The 23,736-nt window shown below is 38.8% G+C and overlaps 2 protein-coding genes across 2 annotated transcripts in view; one reads left to right on the top strand and one right to left on the bottom strand.

Moving 5' to 3' along the window:
- Window positions 1–19,238, top strand: part of RPF1 (ribosome production factor 1 homolog) — a 34,647-nt gene extending 15,409 nt beyond the window's left edge. Inside the window, exons 4-9 of the mRNA XM_069094602.1 lie at window positions 6,029–6,124; window positions 6,394–6,547; window positions 8,772–8,854; window positions 9,476–9,657; window positions 15,406–15,532; window positions 19,018–19,238. Of these exons, the coding sequence (XP_068950703.1) occupies window positions 6,029–6,124; window positions 6,394–6,547; window positions 8,772–8,854; window positions 9,476–9,657; window positions 15,406–15,532; window positions 19,018–19,059 (684 nt within the window). The 3' untranslated portion in view covers window positions 19,060–19,238. The remainder of the gene's footprint in view (window positions 1–6,028; window positions 6,125–6,393; window positions 6,548–8,771; window positions 8,855–9,475; window positions 9,658–15,405; window positions 15,533–19,017) is intronic.
- A 414-nt stretch (window positions 19,239–19,652) lies between these two features.
- On the bottom strand, window positions 19,653–23,663 carry GNG5 (G protein subunit gamma 5). The gene is made up of 3 exons (XM_069094603.1): window positions 23,429–23,663; window positions 21,103–21,256; window positions 19,653–19,908 (listed from the first exon to the last, which is right to left on the bottom strand). The coding sequence occupies exons 1-2, from the start codon at window positions 23,507–23,509 to the stop codon at window positions 21,131–21,133; spliced, it is 207 nt and encodes a 68-aa protein (XP_068950704.1). The 5' UTR covers window positions 23,510–23,663; the 3' UTR covers window positions 19,653–19,908; window positions 21,103–21,130.
- Between the last annotated feature and the right edge of the window lie 73 nt (window positions 23,664–23,736).

Below are 23,736 nucleotides of genomic sequence, written 5' to 3'. Positions count from 1 at the left end.
AATCCAAACCCAGATCTTCTAGATTTGGGGGTGTGGCCTCTCATGAACTGGGATATTAAAGTTTTATTCTCAAAATCAAATAAAACCCATATCTTATACTTGAGAGATATGTTTGTCTTTTAATGCTTTGTTTTCCCTCAAACATTTTGTTACTCAGGGGTATCATTAGAGAGTTTGGGTTTGGTAAAAGAGCCTTGGCTGATTTTGCAGTTTGATCTTTTACTATGTGGAACCATTGTAGTGAAACTAGTTTCAGTTTTTAAAACATTGCTTAAACCTTTTTTTAAAAGCGATGCTCTAATAAATAGTCTTTTAATAATAAATAAATAATAAATAATTTTTATAATCATAAACAATAATAAATAAATTAATTAATAATGAAATAATAAATTAAATAATCTAATGATGATAATCTAATAAATAAAGTCTTTTAGAAAATGGCTTGTTTTTAATTTTCTTTGTGAAAGTGTTTGAGAATAAATTTAAATATTTTTATAGAAGAAGGGATTTCTAAGAGTAAGGTTGTCATGTGAAGAGGAAAAGATAGAAAGATTGTTAGATGGATAGATGCTCTTCTCCTTGGGAAAGAGATACAGAGAGTAATTGTGCTATGAACATTCAAGTAAATTTTGAAGGTCTGATCCTTTTCCCTCTGACAATATCAGCAGATAGGGAAAGACAGTGTGGTGATAGGAGATAGAAATGTTTTCAGTAGTCATCATAGTTATTAATTGCCTGATTATCTGTAATCTTGTGGGAGGAAAAATGGCCAAAAATAGTTAACAATTTTTTAAAGAAATCAAAAACTTTAAAATCTAGTATTTCAATAAAACTTGTTTTTCTGATTTTCACTAAATATAAGTCCCAAAATAAAGATATGCAAGTTGAAAATAATCATTTTCAAAAGATATCAACTCCAAAGTATGTAAAAGGTACACCTGAATCAAGTGCCTACTACTCCATGTGACTGAGTGAGAATGGTTACATGTGGTCAGAGCAGTTAAACCTAATGGTGGGAGAAAGGCTGCAGAGGACTTTGATGCCTGGAGAAATACTAGAACTCATAAAGTCTAAAGAATAAAGATTCACAGTGAACTAAAATCTGTGCTGGAAACCAGGAACAAATGAATCCGTAGTTAAGGATGTTACAGATGAATGTGATTCTAAGATATACTAAGCATATGCTTTTGCTGTATAGTCTACTTAGGTAAGACTTTTATTCAAACAGAGGCTGAGAATTGAGTGGGAAAACATGATACTCTTTCAGTTAAGCCTGCCTATTGCTCAGGCCTTCATTTAATTGGTGGCAATGTTTCTTAAGTATGAAATATCCAAGAGGAAATCCTTTTGAATTTTGACTGTATAGAAGCAAAACTATGTGTGTCACCACTAGTTCAAAGGTCTACAACAGAAAGTTTTAGAACTCAAAAAAGTAGTTTGAAAGATTTGAAAGGTGTCAAGGTATGTGTAATATTGAGTCAAATTTGCCCTTGCACATGTGACTTTAACATAATTTTCAACTTGTGGCGACATATTTAGTAAGGTTTTATCAGAAAAACAACTTTTTATTGAAATACTAAATTTAAGACATTTTTTAATTCTTTAAAGATGGTTTGACTAGTTTTAGGGCCTATTTTTTCCTCCCACAAGATTTTAGATATTCAGGCAATTAACAAGTGTTTCTTAAGGGTCTGCAGTGTTCCAGGCCTTATGCTAAGTATGGGCATACCAAGACAAGCAAACCAGTTCTTTTCCTCAAGTGTCTCGCACCCTAGTGGGAATGACAGCATGGGTGGATGGAGAGATGGACACAAGACACAGAATAACCTGGGAGAGAGAGGCCTGGAATCCTAGTGGAACCAGGGAAGGCCTTTTACAGAAAGGAGTGCTTGAATTGAGTACATCTGGAAAAGAAACCAGCAGAAAGGAGGAGCCACCATGTTGGGCAGGAAGCACAGCTAGGGAAGAGTCACAGATACAGGAGAAGGGCTGTTATGTGTGAGGAACAGCAAGCAGTCCATATGGATGGACTAGAGAAATGTGGAGTAGAAAGATAGGGAAAGGCCACTTGTCCGACATTTTAAATGCCAGAGTTGTTTATATTTGATCCTGAATAAGGCAGCTAGGGGCAGAGTGCTGGTCCTGCTGTTAGGAAGAAAAACGTGAATTCAGATCTGTCTTCAGACACTTACTACCTTGTGTGACCTTGGGTAAATCAATTCACCTCAGTTTGCCTCAGTTCCCTTGTCTGTAAAATGGTAATAATAATGCAGCACTAACCTGCAAAGTTATGAAAATCAGATGAGATATTTGCAAAGTGCTTAGCACAGTGCCTTTACTTATAGTAAACATTATAAGAATACTTATTCCCTTCACATATACCCATAAGGAACCACAGTATGGTCAGACAGATTTATGCAAATCACTTTAGCAACTGTGTAGAGTCATGGATGGGGATGAAAGAAGAGAGCACCCAGAAGGATAGTATTTCAGCAGTCCAGGTAAGAGTTGAATTAGGATGGTGGTAATTGGAGATGCCTATGGAACATCCAGTTTGAGATCTCAAAGAGGCAGATTGAAGCTCAGGTGGGAGATTAGAGCTGGGTAATACAGATCTGGGAACCATCTGCATAGAAGTGATGGTTTGAACCCATGGAAGCTGAGGAGGTCATAGGATCTAAGAGGTAGGAAGGATCTGAAAATTAATCAAAATTAGCTGGGAGGTAGGATGTGATCAGAAGTATTATAAGTAACTTTTCAAAGTATTATCAATTTGAATTTCAAGAAATACATCATTTTCCACATGGACTCCGTCTGAGCAGATCACAGTTGCCTCTTCAGCTTAGTCTTTGAGAATAGCTGTAGCCAAAAAACTTATTTGCTTTTGCAGCCAGCCTGATAATCAGCCTCTCAAGACAGGCATATAATTCACGCATTATTATCACTTGTTAAAATATAAACACGAATGAACTAATGAATATTTTCACTATGAAGAGTCTGGAGGTAAGTTGTGACAACCACTAAATAAGATCACTCAGAAAAAGGTGAAAATTGATTCTCCCCCAGAAAGCGATTGGTTATTCCTGTGAGTCATTTCTCAGTTGGCTCTCTGTGTACAGTCAAACTATTGACTTGTTAAAGCAAAGATCAAAACTAATGTCAAGTTAGAAAAAAGTGTAGAAATGACATCATCTAACTGTACAATTAAAACATTACCAACTTGACTTATCTAAACAAGCAATTGGTGTATGATCAAAGGAACAGACATTGGAACTAGTGCCATTTCTGAAGGAAGTTTGTGATATAATATAATTGCAATGACAGGGAGGACGGAAGGGCCTAGAATCTGCTTCAGCCAGTGGACATTTGATTTCCTTGCCAAATAGAGAAAGACAGCAAAAGAAGTTTGGTCTACAAACTCATTTTCAAAGGTCTTTAGAAGAAGTTTTTGTTCCATGGTACCTTGTGTATTCAAACTAGATGCTAGGAGGTCAGAGATGACACAATTAATTCAGCCTCATGGAGTTTACCCTCTCCTTGAAGGATACAGCATGGGCAGCAAGAAGCAAATGGAAAATAATTTGGGGATGAGGGAGAGCGATAACAACGGGGAGATCAGGAAGGATCTTGGGAAATGGCTTTGAGCTCATTCTGGAAGAGGCCATCATAGGTACTGAGAGGGAAGCACTTTGGGAAGGGGAGTGTATAGGCAGGGAGATAGGCTTTGGAATGTCATAGATAGATGCCAGCTTGGTTGGAACGTAGAGGTGATAAGAAAAGGGCATTAATTGCCAGACAGAGGAGTTTGCCTTCTGATGAGCTGCTGCAAGTTCTTGAGCATGGTGGCACCATGGTGGGACCTGTACATCAGAAACGTGAATTTGCCAGCTTTGTAGGTGATGGATTGGAAAGTAGAGAAATCTAAAATCTGGAGTTAGTTAGGAGTCTATTACAGCTAAGAGGCGACAAGAGCCTGCACTGGAGTGGTGGTGGTGTGAGGGAAAGGGATCATAATTACGGGTTTATGACTGGAAGAGAGAACATCGTCCTTTACACCTGAGGTTCTCTGAGGTTAAATGACCAACAGTACCAGGAGTCAAACCCAGATCCATGGTCCCCACAATCAGTGCTCCCACTCAAAGGGCTTGTGAAAGTAGAGTGGATAAAACTTGGCACCTGGTGGTTGAGGGGCTGAAGAAGAGAGAAGAATTCAGTCTGATTTCACATGTTGTGAGTAAGCAGCATTATGATGCCTGTGACAAAAGTGTGCATACTGCCTCAGGAAACAGTAAGAAGCAGGCAGGGAGCATGAGTTTGCAGAAAGCTCAGTATTATACCTAGTTTAATACAGATCATCCCCCAAATGTTTTTAAATGAAACAAGTACATCAAGCAGACCAAATATGGAAGACACAGCTGGATTTTGTATAACAGTTTTCTCCATCATAGCATCTCCATCTATCATAGCACCCCCATCATGCTATATACATTTAGACTCTGCTTCACACTTCTTGGTATTCTGTAAAACATAGAAGAAAAGATAGCAGATAGCCATGATGAAACTGATTATCAGTGACGGAAGAGCAGTCTCTAGGTAGGGAGTCAGGTGATGAGATTTTTCAAGGCCTTCCCTCAGTGTCCAGCCTTGAGGTGATGTGTCCTATGAGCTCTAGGAGGCCCTGGTCACAACAGGCAGGAGCGGGGAAAGATAAAACCTGGTAGAGTCCAGACAGATGGTAGGAACTGGCAGTTTGGGGTGGGTCTAGTCCAAGATAGGCATCCAGAGTATTGGGCAAGGAAGGCCTTGGCATGAAAACAGAGGCCCAGTTCTTGGTTTGACTAGGATGGCTCTGGGAAGGAGAGAAACGGACTGGTGGCCTGGGAGACTGTGTCTTTACAGTCACACTTTTGACTGAAAACTGCAGAGAATAAAAGATCCCAGGGTGCTTGTTTGTTGACTATTAAAAACAAAGCAAAACATTTGATTTGGTTGATCAGTCTTCCATGCATATGTTAGATTCATGGAAATGTCTGTGAAAAATACAACAAATAATTTTGTTGAATCCTCTGATTATGAATGTTGAGCAACGCATAAAACAGATATGAACTTGCTAAGAAATTTGCCATTGCCATGGAAGTCCAACACGAAATCCAAGTGGAAAAGGACTTCCCTGTAGATGTTGAGGTCCTTCTCATGCTCCATTTGTGCATGATACCATGCTGATAACCGTACAGAGCTACCTATGTAGGACCTACAATCTTCAGCTTTTTCCCCTCCCACCTCCTTCACACCTCTCTACCTACCTTGCTCACCATTCCAGAGACCGAGCTGGAGTCAAGGAACTTTTGCCCTGGATGTTATGGTGTGATGGCCCCTCCCGCCCCCACTGGGCTTTACTTCACCAGCTTCTCTCTGGCTATCACCTCCAGGGTTGTAATGTACATCTTCACCCCCCACTCACCACCCCCAGTTTCAGAACCAAGATCCATTCAGCTCTGCCACTGTTCCTGGATGAGTGTGTCAGTCTGTACAACTTTGTGGGGCATATTGCCCCTCCCTGGTCAGCACTTCCTGGGTGTGTTGTCTTTCCCTTTGGAATGAATGAAGGTCCCTGAGGGCAGGGGCTCTTTGATTTTGTTTTTGCTATCCCTACACTTAGGGTTGTTTAAAAAAAAATTCCTTTTCATTCCTTCGTTCACAATCTCAAAAAAGATAGAAAAATGTTTAGTGTCCAGTGGATGACCTATAGAGCTGACCCATAGGAACTGTATATCTGTATACTTATATGTATGTGTCTTGCAGAAACTGCAATTAGACACTCAGCTGGATCCAAAATTGAATGGAGAGAAAAAAAATGAATAAGTGTTTGTTTTTAACAAATTGACCTAAACAGCCAAGCTTTTCTGGGTTTCTTGTTGGGGTTTGTTTTTTGTTTTGTTTTGGCATCAAACTTCCTTCTCTGCTTTAGGTCATTATCATATTTTTGCCATTACACAATTTTGTAAATTCATGCATCTTTTGTTCTTAGGTTGCTTACGATGAAGCTACAGATGAATTTGCTTCTCATTTCAGCAGACAGACTTCTCCCAAGATTCTTATTACCACATCAGACAGACCTCGTGGGGTAAACATATTTAATAAAATATCTGATAATAGCCCTGTTTGTTTAGTTTCCTGACTCTTAATATTCATTAGCTTTAACACTTAGCTTCCCCTTTGTGAATAAGATAAATAATGAGATCCTGGGAATCCTGAGTAAGAAGGTTAAGGAGGGCTGTTTTTTGGATTGCCATTCTACAACTGTGGTGCAGGAATGAAGTAGTGTTTTTGTCTTACTTTACTGTATGATTCTTTGTTATCATCATAAGAGATTTAAAAAGTTTTGTTTTACAGAGAACAGTGAGGTTCTGCGAACAGCTGTCCACTGTTATACCAAACTCACATGTTTATTACCGAAGAGGACTAGCTCTGAAAAGAATAATCCCCCAGTGTATCTCTCGAGATTTCACAGATCTGATTGTTATCAATGAAGATCGTAAAATACCAAGTATCCTTTGGAAAAGAAAAATAAGTACATTTCTTCACCATGGTTTTTTTTTTTAATCTGAACAAAAAATTCTTTATGTGTTAGTTGGTACCAACCAGACAGCCTCTTTCTGTTGGCTTATCCCGTCTCAAGATAAATGTGTCATTGAAGCAAGTGTTTCTAATGATTCTACAAGTTATCACCAAACTTAGGAATAAGAAAAAAATAAGATCTATTTATAAAAATTAGTAGGACAAATTAAAAAAAAAATTTTTTTTTTTTTTTTTGCTTTTTGGAGGAGGGAAGGCAGGGCAATTGGTGTTAAGTGACTTGCTCAGGGTCATGTGGCTAGTAAGTGTTAAGTGTCTGAGGCCGCCAGATTTGAATCCAGATCCTCTTGACTCCAGGGCTAGTGCTTTGTTCATTGCACCACCTAGCCCCACCCCCCAAGGACAAATTTTAGTGATATTAAGGAAATCTACCTGTGATGTACCAGAATTATTGGAATTGAATTACTAAGGAATCAGAAAATAGAGTAGAGCTGTTTTTCACATTGCCAAGATTACACATTACACTTCTGCCACCTTAATGACCTTTGAGACTTTAGGGCTTTAGGCAAATCAGATGAACATTTTGGACCTTAGTTTCTTCATCTGTAAAATGCGGGTAGATTAGATGCTTTCTAAGGTCCTTTCCAACTCAGTCTATGATGAAACTTTTTTTTTTCTTAAGTCAATGTGCTTAAAAAAAACAAAAACAAATCTCTTTTAGAAAAACAACCAAGCAACTTTGATGTCTCTTTTTTTAAATTGTTTTAGTAGGACAGTGATATTTTCAGGGTAATGAATTAAATAAATGTGACTACACACTTGTACTAATAACTCGGGGAAACTAAAATAGACTGAACACAGCTTTGTGACGGGGTGCTCATGGGTACTATTGTATTCCTCAGTTAACTTGTGAGTGAAATGTAGCTAAGTAACTACATTACTTGCTTAGTTAATTCTGGTGTTTCAAGGCTTAGTAATTTTCTTGGTGTGGCACCTGCCTCTGCAGATCACAGCTCTTCTGGAGTGGAGGAGATGGTCCTTGAGAGTTGTTGTGACCAAAAAATTCATCACTCTGCCAGTAAATCAATGCTGAGCTTCTCCAGCTTGAGCTGGGTTAGTCCTTGGATGGCAGACATACAATCCATCACCAGACCCATATTTAACTGTTATAGAAAAATACTCTTGTTTCAAGGCAAATGCTGTCATTTATTTTATTGCTTCAAAAAGCAACAAACAAATGAAGCTCATTTTTCTCCTTATTTCTATTTATGGTAATAACAGACATTTATATGGCATGTTAATGTTTGTATATATTATCTCACTTGAACCTCCCATCAGCATCATTTTAGCTGTAGTTGGACCTTTGAGGTTTAAAACATCTTCCCCAAAGTTGGAGTCATCTCATTTATATATACCCAGTTGTGTGTCTGTGTAATGTTACAGATAACTGCCCTGAAAGTCCAGGGAAAACATGGCTGCTTCTTTGAGGGCTATCAATGAAGAAAGTGGATAGGAGAAAAATGGCACTTCCTAGGCTGACTTAGGTTTCTGAGCATTGGCACCAGTCATCTCCCCACTGAAGTTGATGAGCCATGTAACAACATTACAATTCCTTACATATATAAGCCGTGTGGGTTCATACTTCACCCTAGGGTTTAACACACATAGTAGGTACTTAGTAAATGCTAATTCATGGTCATGATATCTGTTGATTGAAAGTAATGACTACAAGGTCAGAGAGTAGGACCAGGAAGATAGTGACTTACATAGTCTGAAATGTGTATTTTTAGATTGACTTGTATTTGGAAAAATGACTAAGTAAGGTTAGTTTATTTTTTTCCAATTTATTTTATTTTTCAGTTAGCAAGCATTTATTTTCTCTCCTCATCCTCAGTCCCAGTTTTAAAAGACAAAGGGGGTGGCTAAGTTGTCACAGTGAGTAGAACAGTGGTCCTGGAGTCAGGAGGACCTGAGTTCTAATGTGGCCTCAGACACTTACACACACACACACACACACACACACACACACACACACACACACACAAAACTAGCCGTGTGACCTTGGGCAAGTCATTTAACCCCAATTGCCCTGCCTTCCCCCCCTGAAAAACAAACAAGATAAAGATTATAAGTATTCTAAGTATCACAATGTTTGAATCAGTTCAGTTTCTATACATTCTTAATTTTGTAATCAGATGGACTTGTTTTAAGTCATTTACCTCATGGTCCAACTGCTCACTTTAGAATGAGCAGTGTCCGCCTCCGCAAAGAGATAAAGGTAAGTTTTTTGTTTATCCCTTTGCTTGAAATATCACTATGCATATTTCTAAATTCTATCCCTCCTAACAATGCTGACAGAAAACTTTTCTTGTTCTTACTGAAGCATGAATTGTTTTGTTCTTCGCCAGAGAACAGCTTTTTAATTACTTCTGTTCCATTTTTCTAATTTTTAGAAGTGTGTAAATTGTAATGCTCCATTTTTATTTTTGTAAGTATTAGGAAATATAACATTTTCTTTTGTCCCAAGTTTTCATAAAAATAAAGGCCCTCTAGCAATGAGAGTTGCCCTGTCTTTCTGTGGTAAGGACCTTCTTTAATCTGTAAGTCATTTGAGGGAACATTTGTGTTGAGTGCCATTGTCTCAGTTTCTGGTTTTAGACTGAAGTAACTATCAAGATCACAGTTGCACATCTTAAATTAATCTGCTAAACTATTCTTTGGAAATACATATTTTAACTGCTTATTTAGAATAAATTCTTATTTGGCATTGGAATGAACAATGCTTTTCTTGCATCATTTTAAGACAAAAACTAAAGAAATCTTGGTGTGTGCTATGCAGTTATGGCTAGAGCTGTACTAGCTCTCTTAAGCCTATAGTAATTCTGCAAAATTGTTCCAGAGGAAAGGAAAAGAACCCACTCAGCATTCCCCTGAAGTAATCCTGAATAACTTTACAACAAGACTGGGCCATTCCATTGGACGTATGTTTGCTTCTCTCTTCCCCCATGATCCTCAGTTTATTGGAAGGCAAGTTGCAACATTTCATAATCAGCGGGATTACATCTTTTTCAGATTTCACAGGTAAAATTTTCAGTTATGTAATAGAATTATTAATTAGAATCTATGTACTTTAAGAATATTAATATTAATAAAAACTGGTATCTACATGGCCTTTCACAGTTACAAAAGACTGGAATACATTGTCTTTTTTTCTATTAACTGTTTCAAGTGTCCCAAGGTCTCAGAATTGGTAGCTCAAAAACTGCCCTCATCAAAGCTCTACCTTAACAAGTAGTCATCCAGACATTGTGTGAAGATACCTGATGAAAAGGAGCTAACTCCCCTCTGAGCTAGCCTTTTTAGAAGTTTTACCTCTCAGTGAGCCTAAACTGGCCTCTTACACTTCTGCCCATTCTTCTTAGTCCTGTTCTCTGGGCCCAGACAGCAAGCCTGTTTCTTTTTTTATGTGACAGCCCATTCATAATGGCTTCTCCAAATCTCCTCTTTGCCAGGCTAAGCATAATTCCTTTAGCCCATCTTTATGTGGTATATATTTGAGGTCCTTACCATCTTGGCTTCCATTCTCTGCATGTTCCTCAGCTTATCCATATGCCTTGTAAAATGTGGCACTTGGAACTGAACACAACATTCCAATGGGGTCTGATTATCACTTGTTGACTTTAACCCAGTATTCTTGTCTGTGAAGATATTTTGTAATCCCAACTTTGTCTTCTAGTAAATTAGCTAGCTAATTTTGTATTATATGCAGATTTGATAAATGTGCCATCTGTGGCTCTAAGAGCCATGCCCCCCATCCCTGGGAAATTTCCCAGATACCTGTCTCCAAAGTGATATCAAGCTGTTAGTGACTGCTTTTTGATTCTGACCATTCAGCCATTTCTGAATTCACCTAACTGGATTGTCATCTCACTCACACTTTTACATCTTGTCCTCCAAAAAAAGATGGACATTTATTCAAAAGCTTTGTTAAAATTTAGGTAAATGAAAGCATTCCCTTGATTTACAAGTCTAATAACTCAGACAGTGAAGTAAATGGGGTTTGTCTGTCATGACCTGTCCCTGATGAGGTAATGATTACTTTTTTTTTTTAGCTCTTTATTAAAGTATTGCATTAAATGTATCATCTATAATTTGGTCAAGAATTGAAGGTAGGGTCATAGTTCTATAGTTTGCACTCTCTTTTTTGAAAATTTGCTATTCTCTAATCCTGTTTTGCCTCTCTTGTTCTCCATGATCTTTCAGAGATCATTGATGATAGTTTAGTAATCTCATCTGCCAATTTTAGTGCTGAAGGATATAGTTCATCTTGGCCTGGAAACGTGAACTCCTTGTGAACAGAGAGGGATTGTCTTACTATCTGCCTGCTAATCTTGGATATCAGCTCCCTGTTAGTCATTTTTATTCTCTTTTCTAGTTCACAGATCATTCTTCTTAGGAGAGAAAACTGAAATAACTTAAGCCCCCTGTGCCTTTTGAATCGTGTACCAATTATCAGTGTCATCCCACCAACACTCATGGGCACCTTTATGGTCAAATTATCATCTTTCTGTTAGTAGTGTTAGTTCCTCTTGCTTCTTACCCATATATTGTACATGTATTTATAGATAACTAAGACCATTGGTGTTATTGTTGGTTCCTCCCTTGGATTTTTTTCTCCTTTGAACAACTGTAAGTTGTCTGTTGCTTTTCTTCATTTTACGCAGTAACTGTTCTTTGCAGTATCTAGTTTGGCAGATATACATAGATGGTTATCTTCATTATACCTTTCATTTTCAGCTTAAAACCCTTTTGAAGATACTCTTACTAGATATTGTTAGGTAGATTCCATTCTGAACGAGGAGCTTGTCATTTCCTATTTTTTACGTTATGGTATTCTTTTGCTGGCACTGTGCTTTAATAAGAGGTTCATTTATCAAATCTGGTATCCTCTTCAGAAGGTATTCCTGTTCATCTGAGAACAGTGATGAAGACAACACTTAGGCTTCTAAGGCTCTTGCCTAAGACTTTGTCATCTTTAGCTGTGCTTTCTAGATTCCACATATCAGTATTATTTGTGTCCCTGCAGTTCTCTAGAAGTGGATAGTACCGTTATCTGGGTTGATAAGTCTTAGGAAGATCTGCCCCATCCTGGATGCCTGCACCAGGAAGGACCTTTTTGTTGCTGTTTGTGCCTGCTTCCACTTCTCTCTTCCTCCTCAGTGCCTTCCAGAGTGGCTTCTTGCAGTAGCTTTTGTGGTAGATCTCCGCTGTTATCCTTTGGGAGACAACCAGCTGCTTTCTCCTCAGAGGGTTCACCTTCCTCAACCATTTCTTAGCTTCTTCTCTTCTCTCCTTTTGCCTCGGTCTCACTTTCTTCTGCCTGGGCAGCTTTGTTTTCTGTTTCTTGAGATCCTTTTTTTGTTGTCTTGACAGGGGAGCCCTTGTTTTTCCCTTCATTCTTCCTGATCATGTGGTAAAGCATTCCTTGAATCCCTTGACTTATTTTTCTGAGGGAGACCATTCTGCATTTTGAGCATAGATAAGTTATTTGGCTGTGGTAGAAATAGAATTATCATATACTCTATATATGTCAATGCAGAACTCACTCTGCCCTCCATACTTGCTGAAATTGAAGATCTGAGTCCTCACTTGTAGCTCTTCTCTTGAATTGCTGTGACAGATTTCTTGTGTCTCCACAATGAACTCTGGAGTTGTCACCGTCCTTACCTCATTACCCCCTTGTCACCTTGACAGTCCCACCCAGCTTCCTTTTTCTTTTCATACTCGTGTTTCCCTTGTCTTGCTTACCATTTCTTTTTAATTATTTTAACTCTACCTTCTTTTCCTTTTTGGGTCATTTCCTAGGTAATATATCTGGCCCCTAGTTTCTCATGACCAGTTGCTTTTTGGGTATTTCTAATCAAATGTCCTGGGGTATCCTCAAAATTATTATGTACAAAACAGAACTCATTATCTTCTCCCTCCTTCAGGCGTCCCTGTTTCTGTCAAGGGCACCCCCTTCTTCTAGTCACCCTGGTTCACAGTTTTGGGGTCATCTTTGCTTCTTCACTCTCCTTTACTCTGTCAGTTGCCAAGTCTCATTGAGTCTGCCTGCACAGCATCTTTTGTATCTTTTCCTTTCTCTCCACTCCTATTTACTATTGAACTATTGCAACAGCCCTGTAGGTGTTGTCCCAGCCTCCGGGCTCTCTCCTCTCCAGTCAGTCAACCACTAAGCATTTATTGAGTTCCTCTGTGTGCCAGACGCTAGGTTCTGGAGCCACAAAGGCAAGTCTCTGCTTACATCCAATTAAGAGAGACCATATGAATATAGTCTGTAGATAGATACAAGACATACAAAATAAGTGGTGGATTGGGGAGGCACTGGAACTAGGGGTGGGAGGAAGGGAGCAGGAAAGATCTCATATAAACTGGTGCTTGAGCTTCCCTGGAAGGAGAATAGAAATTGTAAGAAAAGGGTGAGGTACATTCCATACATAGGTGAGGCACAGCAAGGTTTGGGACAGGTTTGATAGGATTGTAGATGGAGTGAAAAAGGGAGGCTTTAAATGCTGAATAGGAGTGTAATAGAGCCCTAGAGGACATAAGAAACTGCTGGTGTTTATGAAGCTGAGCACTCTTTGCCCCCAGTCAGACATGCTTTATGGATTTCAGTTTGGCTGTGTGAAGTTTAGGAGAGGTGCTTAGGGCATGAACTGAGGGGATGGCCACATGACTAAAGAGAAGAGAGTGAATGGGGAAAATTGTCTGGACTTGGCAGTTGACTGGATGTGTGAGACAAGTCAAAGAAGTTAAGGAAGACATGTTATGAAGCTGGGTGACTGGAAAGATGTTAGATACCTTAACAAAAATAGGGAAGTTCATAAGTAGAGTGTGTTGCAGGAGAAAAATAATGAATTCTTTCTCACCTATGGTGAGTTTAGATATTCATTAGATAGTTTTGGTGATATGGGAGTGGTACTTAGCCAAGAGTCTTATAACCGGACATCTAGATCTGAAAGTCATCTGCATAGAGATAATTAAATTTGTGGGAACTTTATGACATCTCTAAGAGATAAGAGGGTCCAGGGTAGCCTTGGGCTATGACTCTAATTACTAGACATGATTAGATTATTATTAACCCTCCAAGGGGTCTGAAAAGGAGTGATAAGATAGGAGAACTAAGAGAGAGCAGTGTTATGGACAAAGTGATCAACAATGTCAAGTCCTTTGAGATCTAGATGAATGAAGTTTGAAAAAAATATCATCAGACTTGGTAGTTGAGATCATTGGCCACTCCAGGGATAGCACTTTCATTTGAATGATGAGGTATTTGAGGAGTGAGAGGAGGAAGTGGAGACAATAGTGTAAACATTTTTTTTTAGGAGTTTGGTTGTGGAAAGGAAGAAAGATCGTAAGGTAATAGCTTGAGGGAATGGAATGGTCAAGGGAGGGTGTTTTAAGGATAGAGGCCTGGACACATTTGAAAGTATCAGAGAAAGAGCCTGAGTAGATAGGAAGAGATTAAAGATTAGAGGGAGAACTGCCTGAGTGCCATACCAAAAATACAGAGCTAACCCTCAAAAAGGCAGCACTTTCTTCAGTAGTTCCTAGTTGCTTCTAGGATCAAATAGGAACTCCCCTCTTTGGCATCTGTAGCTCTTCAGTGGCTAGCTACAGCTTCCCTCTCTCCAGGCTTTTTACCTGTTCCTCACCTTCAGCACTCTTAGCCAAACTAGCCAGTTTACTTATTATATACACACACACATACATATATATATATATATACACACACACTTATTATATACACCACAAGATGAAGCCCAGTTAGCTAGATGAGAGGCTAAGGTAGACTGAAAATAAGTCAGATAGCTGAACAAAACGTTAATTAATGTATTCATAGGAAACTTGAGAACATTTCTAGCGTCATGCTTCATAATTGTCTGTGGCCCTATTCAGTTCAGTATTTTTTATCTGGATCATTTACAGGACATAAAAGCTAGAAGTGGAAAGGTTAACAAATCTCCTGGTTAAGAGAATCAGGATTTGAAAGATTTTGTCAGCGGAGCAATGGGCTGAATCTAGTCAGATTAAATTTCATAGGATAAAGTCTAGCTTTATGGTCATTAATTAAACTGATTCAATAAATCAGGGAATGATGGCTAGATAGTTTTATTTAACTAAGTTCAGTAAGTGTTAATAGTTTATTATGATTTTCCTTCAGCTTCCCAAACAGATACAATTTTAGTAATCATTAATAGAGATGTAATGTTTAGAATTAGGGCAGTGATAGTCTTACTGTGTACTCTTCACTAGTCAGATAGCATCTGAAGTTATACTGTTTTCATTTCTAAGTACCATGTTTAAAGAGTGGCATTAGCAGGGAGAAATGAGTCCAGAGAAAGGCAGCTAGGTATGGGGGAGAGGAAAAGTGTATGTAAAATGTAAGGATTGAATGTGGAAGAGGAATTTTGCCCAGCCTGAGTACAGGCCTAGGACCAGTAGATAGAAATTATGGAAAGCCAGATTTAAGGAAATATTTCAAACACTGAAAACTGTCTAGAAATTGAAATGAACTGCCTTTGGAGGCAGCAGGTTTCTGCTCATAATAGGGCTATCTAGTGGAGGCTAGATGTTGCAGATGTTAAGAGGGAAGATTCATGATTCAGGCAGGGATTTATCTAAAAGACCTTTGGAGATGCCATCCATCTCAAAGATACTTAGGCTCTGTTCTTTGTCATATGGAAAGAAACTAAGAGAGCTGGTTTAGCTTCTAGTTAAAGAGGAATTTTAAAAATCAATTTATTCACCTTTCTTTTATTGTTCAAGGTACCTTTTTAAGAGCGAAAAGAAAGTGGGAATTCAAGAACTTGGACCTCGTTTTACCTTAAAATTGAGATCTCTTCAAAAAGGAACCTTTGATTCTAAATATGGAGAATATGAATGGGTTCATAAAGTACGTATTGCAATTCTGAAATATAGTTGATCAGTCAGTTTTAAAATCATCAAACAAAAAGGAAACCCTCTTCTAAGTGATTTTTAAGCTTTAGGAATGAGGTCTGTTCCCGAATCCTGAACTCTGAAGTGCTTGTGCCAAATTGGAATGGATGGGTGGGGAAATAAGCCTTCTAGGTCCTTAAGTGTGGCCTTTTGACTGTATCCAAATTTTCTGGAACAAATCCTTTTATCTTTATTAATACATTTTTGTTCATCTTTTATATTTTTATTTTATTTTTAAAATGAACCTATTTAAAATACCAAAGAATTAAATAAGTTCCAACAAAATAATCTTCCCAGATTGACCAGCATACCGTGTTTCCCCGATAATAAGACCTATCCCGAAAATAAGCCCTCCCCTTACTGTGTAAGATTCCTCTAAAATAAGCCCTCCCCCGAAAATAAGCCCTATTGAGATTGCTACTGTAGTGAAGGTGATCTCCTGCGCTACACGCTACATGCTACGTTACAGTACCCTCTGTATGCACCGTTCCCCCCCCTTGTGAAACGCACACTGCACTACGAGCTGCATCCAATCAGAGCTGCAGCAGTGAGCGCATCATCCTGTTCTTCCCCAGTGATTTGCTTATTGAATAAAGGTACATTTTTTTGTTCACATTTACCTGTTTATTAAAATTGCTGTCAGTGTTCATTAAAATAAGCCCTCCCCTGAAAATAAGCCCTCTGGTGTTTTTCTGTCCAAAAAAATAAGATAGTGTCTTATTATCGGGGAAACACAGTAGTTAGATCATTTGTGAACCATGAGGGGTAAATTGATGGCTGCTATGCTCATTATTAGTTCTAACTTCCCCCACCTTAACTGGCTCCACTGCCACTTGAGTCTGATTGGCAAGAGTTTATGGGGGTTGAGTACGCCAATCTGTTATCAGCTTTCGACAGTGGTGTTTCTGTTTGAAGTGGAATTTGTGAATTTGTGCACAGTTCGACAGATTTTTTAATTCTCTTTGTTTAACAGCTCATCATATTAAAAAAGACCAAGAGAAGGGTGAAGGAAGAAAACGGATTTTTTTTTTCTTTTCAGAGGGGCAAGGCAGGGCAATTGGGGTTAAGTGACTTGCCCAAGGTCACATGGCTAGTAAGTGTAAAGTGTCTGAGGTAGGATTTGAGCTCAGATCCTCCTGACTCCAGGGCTGGTGCTCTATTCACTGCGCCACCTAGCTGCCCCAACAGATTTTTTTTAATGAGAATTGGGAGTAGCAGTATTATCTTGTTTCTGCTAAAGATGATTTACTTGCTTTGTGATACTGCAATATCAACATTAAAGAAATTCAGGGCATATCAACATTATAACACTCTTAAGGACCGCAAATATCTTAAATTAGAGGGAAAGTTGCAAAAGGTTTTATTGCAGAAATTAAAAGATTAAAAGCAAAGACAATTCTTTCAAGCAGCTATAAGACCTGGAAATAATGCCACTGAAGCACCTTGTAAAGTAGCTTATAAACTTGGGGGAGGGGGGGCCAAAAGAGAAGCCATTCAGTGATGTAGAAATTGTGAAAGAATGCACTGTCAAAGTTCTAAGATGCCCCAATAACTTTTCAAAGTACAAACTGCCTCTTTCGAGGAGAACCATAACTGATCAGCAGCATGAACTAGCCTTCACCTTAACAGAACAACTTCATGCAATACTTCAAAAGGAAAATATATATTATCCAGGCACTTTGGATGAACTAACTGATGCTACTGATGGCACTTGTTTTAGACTTCATTCTGGTCATAAGAGAAGATTTTCTTTACTACAAAGAGTTACTTGCTTTGTGCTCTCTTGTGAACAGAACACAGGGAATAGATATCACCAGCAACTTTCAAGATAAATGTCTTGAAGTGTATGTACAGAGAGTGTGCCTTCCATGACAGAAAAACATGAAGGGTTTATTGCACAAATAAAAAAAGTATTAACATCCAGATGCTCCTTTCTTTTCATTGTATCTTACATCGGCAAATCTCTGTGCTAAAGTTACTGTTTTAAGTGATGCTTTGCAACAAGTTATAAGTATTGTTAACTATATTTGTGCAAATGCAGCATTGTCAGTTTCATAGCATGCTAAAGTTGAACTATGAGGCATTCCGTGTCTGCTATATCATTCTAAAGTGTATTCTGTCGCAGGGACAGGTGTTAGGCAGAATTTTATCTCTGTGAGAACAGAATCAGCCATGTGGATTATTGAGAGATTTCTATAGGAATGCTGCATTTCTGTGTGATATCATGTCAAATAAAAATGACAAGGTAAAGCTAAGTCTATATATGATATGTGGCAAAAAAATATCTATACATTTAGAAAAGAAAAACTTTCTTACACAAAAACTAGCCGTGTGACCTTGGGTAAGTCACAACCCCAGTTGCCCTCCAAAAAGAAAAAGAAACTTTCTTTTTTAAAAACACTTCTTCAGAAGGAAATTTCAGATGAACATTAATGATGTATGCAAAACATTTGAAGAGTATGTAGCTGTTGTAGACCTGTTACTTGGAGAATACGGTGAAAGATTCGCTGACTTTGAGAATCATGATGTCACACTCAGATGAGCATTTTAGAACTACAGATGGAATTGATTGAGCTCTCTAGATGACATTTTAAAGTCATTGTTAGATGCTAAGAAAGATCCAGTAGAAATATGGAAAAATGCAGTGGAACGCCCACACCTGCAGCAACATGCCCAAAAAACTCTTTCTTCCTTTTGAACCACTTATTGTTGTGAATCTATGTTCTCCTACCTGACCCAAATCAAGCAGCCCTTAAGGTCACAAATGACTGAAACTGCAGACCTCCCTGCTGCAAGAAAATATTCATACACTTCCCAGCAAAAAGCAGACATAACAAAGTCACTAAAAGTTAACTTTAAAATTAACAAATAGTTTTCATTTTTTGAAATTAAGTACATAGTAGTTAGATTTTTACAGAATGATGTACATTTTTAAGTATATCTAATTAAAATTTATTGAAGGCAGCCTTATTTGATTACAACTAAATATTAATGTGGCCTTCCTGCATGAAAAAGTTCCCCACTCCAGGGATAAATAGATTAAACTATTTTGACTAGTTTCTTTCAAAGATCTCTAGAAATACTTGGTTTGAAAATTGTGTGTAAGGTAGTAATCTGAAATAGTTTCTTTTTGACAGTCAAGTAGAAACGATTTTGGGGGGAGCAATAATTTTTGCTTTAACAAGATTACTTATGGTTTAGACTACACCTAATTTTTTAGTTAATGGAGAAACAGCTTCTTTTGACTTGGCATCAAACTAAGGCTCTAATACCATATAAATATAGATCTTTTCTCATATGTGTATGTGATATAGATTTTATTAGCTATAATTGTTTACATTTTAAAATTTACTTATATTTAATTATTTTATTAACTTTAAGCTGATTTTACTCTTGTACCTATGCATTTTACTTAAGCCATTTTTTTTTTTTGGTTTTTAGCCCCGAGAAATGGACACAAGTAGAAGGAAATTTCATTTATGAAGTATTGAGAAAGCAGGATTGAACAGCACCTGTTTTGAACTTTGTTCTTTTTGACTGAAGAGACCTTGTCTGAAGACACATTCACTTTTCAGCCTTATATTTGTCAGTGAAGTTTTTTTCATTGATTATTCTTTGAATTTTTCTGCTCTGTGTAGTAATAATAAACAAATGTTGGAGTATGTTCTTTAATATATTTATTTTTTATAACTTTCACCTTGTATTGAGAGATGACTGAAAAGAGAATTAGACTAGGAGTCCAAGATTCTAACACCTCTCTGGTCATACACCAAGTCATTAAAAGAATCTCTTTGCATCTATCCATTAGATAGGTAATAACCTTGCAATAGCATATTCTGTGATGTTGGTATGATAGGGATTGCAAGAGGGAATCTAATAATTCAGCAGAGCTTTTCATCAATACAGAAATAACTCAAAGGACATCCTGTATGAACTGGATTAATTTTATATACATTGAAATAAACTACATTTGATTTCAGGTTTTACCCTATGATTCTTTTTCCTTATTTAATATTTTATTTTTACCCTATGAGTCCTTGAAACCCATTATTAACCCTTAAAGAATGACAAAAATGTGATTTTCATCTGAATACTTTATTGTATTCTTGCCAGTGTACAAAACAGAAATGGATGAAAATTCGGAGAGGTAGATGAGAAAGTCTGACACAAGTTGAAATTTGGATGATTAACTTGGCACATTGTTACACACATATAGATTAAACTTTTGTGCAGGCTTCAGAATTCTCTCTCCTTTGAATAGTCACAATTCACATCACATCACAGAACATCAAGTTACGTCACAGATCCACATATGAAGATGGATTCGGAGATCTGAAAAAAAAAAGTTTACACAGGAGAAGTTACTCTTAAAGAATACATTCATATGTTATAAATATATAAAAACAAGCGATCCTAGAGCACACCCAAAATTTGAGACTGATTTGTACTGAATCAGAAGATGTGGATTCTAATTCCTGTGGCATCTTTTGCTATCCTGTGAACTGTTAAGTCATAACCAGAGTCCCACCTGTATAATAAAGGGCAAGTGCCTCTTAGGAGAACCAAATAGCTTATTTGTATACCCACCATTCATTTGTGAATGGAGCTGGATTCTAAACTGTGTTAAATGTAGAACATGCTACTTTCTAACTAGTAATAGAACCTCTTGTATTAAAAAATACTTTGTATTGGTACGATAGCCTCTTATATAGTTCTGGTGGTTACTTTTTGAATACGCAATAATTTGACACACATGGGCTTTTGATTGTGCTCAAGTAGGGAGGGTACAACTGTAACATGGTATTTTCAGGAAACAACTTCCTGAACACTGAAGATTTCAGAATTTCTATAAAGGGTGGACCTTTCACAAGAAAAATTCAAATAGAGTCTAAGGTTGCTTGTTTTTCTTCTAGCTAATGCTATTGAACTATTTCCTTGGCTGTTTTCTTCCTGGCTAACTATTTTTAAGTTAACAGAAAAAAAAACCCAACCAGGTTTTGCCATTTAAGCTTCAGCTTGCACAAAAAGATCAGATTGTCAGGGTCATTCAGTTTTAAATTTGCAGTTTCATTTTCCTTAGATGATTTAGTAAATGCCTCTACACAATATTTTTATATGCAATGATGATTAAGTTTTTTTGTTTAACCTCTAATCATTAGTTTCCTAATCCTCTGGCTCATTTAGCTAAACAAGTTGATTAACTCGATTAATTCTAGGAAATTCAGCAATTTGTTTCTGAATTCAGGACTTGATATTTTACTGCATTAACAATTCACATCCAGCCAAAATCAGTAATGGTGTTCTTGTGCTGGTTTTTAGTGTCTACTTAACCAAAGAATATTCATCTTGAATTGGTGAGACAGCTAAATAGAAGGGCACTGCTAAGTTAAAGTGTAATTAGATATTGCATTACTTCAGTAGAAAGAACTGGAACCAATTGGGAAAAGGTACAGGTAGACACATCTGGGAACTGTGTTCAACAAAGGAATTAACCTGTTGGGTTTTTATCTTTTTAAGGTAACTTACCCTTCCCAAGTAGCTTAAGATCATCTTGCTACAGGAATGAACAGACTTTCTGGGGCCGGAAAGGATTAGTACTGGAAGATACCCCAGTCAGCAGGGGATCATTTTGGGCATTTTGCAGGCAAAATTGTTTCAGATCAGCAGCAGCTTGAGAAACCTATTTATAACAAATAGAGAACAAAGTGTTGTTAGGTGATAGAAATATTTTACCAAAGGTTTTCCTCAGCTCTTTACTCAAAACAAACAAGATTATACCTCAGAGAGGATATATGCACTAATTAAAGGCTAGTATGCATATGCTAAGTGATCCTATTACTTAGACTGTTTATGAACAAAATATCTCTTCTGATCCACTTGAGCCTCTCAAGACTACCATTTCACATTTGGACTTCATATCCAGCCAATTCACATAAGGTTGGATCAAACTATCCCAGACAACTTCCAATTCCAATTTAAGACTTGTCTAATCAAGACAATTTTTAAATCGTTCTGAAAACTGCCTACTTTTAACAGTTTCTGTACACCATGTCATCTAAGAAAGTGCTTCTCCTCACCCCTTAATAAATATGTCCATGGTCCACAGAAGCCCATAAGGTAGAAACAGCTGACTCTAAGGAGAAGAGGAATGGGTTCAAATCAGTCTCTCAAGACAACTAGCTGTGAATATCCTGCAAATAACCTGAGTCTGTTTCCTCATCTAAATAATGAGGCTAATACCTGAAGTGACAACCAGTCTCACTAGGGTTGCAGTGAAAATCAAGTAAGATAATGAATGTCAATCGATTTGCTAGTCTTGAAATTATGCATCAAGTGCCAACTATTATCACACCTCAACACTATGGTCTAGCCCTGTCCTAGTGACAGGTGTATATACAATAGAGCAAGCCAGGAAAGAAATGATAATCCAGTTGTAGAAATGAAACTCAATCAGCATGAAACAAGGCATTACTTACATCATGATATAATAAAGTGTTGGATTATAAGCAATAGTTAGAAAATGGTTAGTATGCAACAGTGCTCATTGATACTGTAGAAAGGGAGTTTAAGAATGGTATCAATCAAGGACAAAATCTGAGCTGGGGCTTAAAAAGTGGGTGGGCTACAGACTGGCAGCTTATAAATGGAAGACTATCCTAGAGTAGCAAGATGGATTGATTGACCTGAATGCGTTTCTAAGGAGGGGCATGACAAGGTCACAGAAGATTTTTTAAAAGTCCTTGAGCCCAATACCCTCATTTTACACACAAGGAAACTGAGGCCAAGAAAAGTTAAGTTCTTTGCCCAAGGTCACACAAGTCAAAAAGCCTCAGAGGTGGGAATCAATCCACTCACCTGCACCGCAGTGGGCAGCACAAAAAACATTTTGTAAACTACTAAGTGGTCCTTACTTCGAAGCTATTCTTTCCCCCTAGCCCAAGGAGACTATTTCTCTCACGTCCCAGAAGGTTGCATTGTTTTAATAAATTTTTTTTTTCTCATCTCATCTCTCTTTTAGTCCTCCCCGGACTCTTTCTCCGCCCCCCCCCCTTCACCATGCATGAACAGAAGCAAACCAAAAATTCACTACGACGATGATTTCATTTTTCTTCCGTAGCAAAAATGGTAGTTAAAAAAACAAAAAGTGGAACCTGTAAAAGATCAGCCCAAGTTTTTCTTCCTGTTCTCAGGAGACGGAAGAACTTAAGACCTGTGTAGGGTATAAACTCTGAACCCAATTAGAAACGGGACAAGAGGAGCCTCGGGATCGGTTTCTTAGGGGAGCGACGTTTGTCGGGGTGGGGGGAGGTAGGGAAGGGGCGGGTCAAGGGAAAAGATGGGGAAAGCGACATCGTACAGGGCGGCACATGGGAATCTGAGCCTGGAACCTGAGACAGAAACAAAAAGCGAGCGCGGGGCAAGGCTCAAGAAATCACGAAAGTGTCTTTGTCCCCGTCCCCACCCGCTCCACCAGAGTGTCAGTTGGGGCAGGGACCCCCCCAGTCCGGCTTGGGCAGGATCAGTGGGGAGGGGGTCATTAGAATGACCAAGAGTCGGGGGTCTGGGGAAGAGTCCGCCCGCTGGGGAAATTCGGAGGAGGCTCAGACACTTGTTGACCCAAGTGTGCTGTGGCCAGCCGAGGGGCTGGGGTCTCCGGAGGGCTGGGATATCGGGGTCTGGGGTCTCTAGATCTCGGGTCTCTAGGGGCACTGGGGTCTGGGGTCTCTGCGGGGCTAGGATCTTTTGGAGAGATGGTGCCTCGGGGTTTGGGGTCTCCAGGGTGATGAGGTCTCGGGGTTTGGGGTCCGAGCCCCTCCCGGGGCTGCAGGGGGTTTTTGGGGAGGGGGCTCACCTTCACGCGGTGGAGCCCGGCCTCGAGCCGGAGCTGCTGCACCACCTTCCTCATGGCGACGACGTTGGAGCTGCTGGACATGGCGCAAGGAGCCGGGGTCCGCGGTCGGTGGTCGGTGGTCGATAGTGGGTGGTCGGGCAGACGTTCGCTCGCTCCCTGGCTCGCTGGGTCTGGCGGCGCGCCGGGCGTGTGGTGCCTATAAGTACCCGAGGGTGTGCGCGCCGGGAGGGGGACAGGCGGGGGAGGGGGGCGTTGGGGGAGGGGGCGGCGCTACTCGGAACTTTGTTTCTAAGTTTCCGGTGCTCCGC

This window comes from Petaurus breviceps, unplaced genomic scaffold (assembly GCF_028583685.1).
Source record: "Petaurus breviceps papuanus isolate PSGF00001 unplaced genomic scaffold, PetGlider_PUasm1.0 220, whole genome shotgun sequence".
Taxonomy (NCBI): Eukaryota; Metazoa; Chordata; class Mammalia; order Diprotodontia; family Petauridae; genus Petaurus; species Petaurus breviceps.
Note: the sequence above shows the minus strand (reverse complement) of the source record. Positions and strands in the feature narration are given on the sequence as shown.

Coding starts and splice junctions, on each gene's coding strand:
- GNG5 (XM_069094603.1), bottom strand. CDS start 23,509: ATGTCCAGCAGCTCCAACGTCGTCGCCATGAGGAAGGTGGTGCAGCAG. Junction 21,257..23,428: donor CCGGGCTCCACCGCGTGAAG/GTGAGCCCCCTC, acceptor TGTTATAAATAG/GTTTCTCAAGCTGCTGCTGA.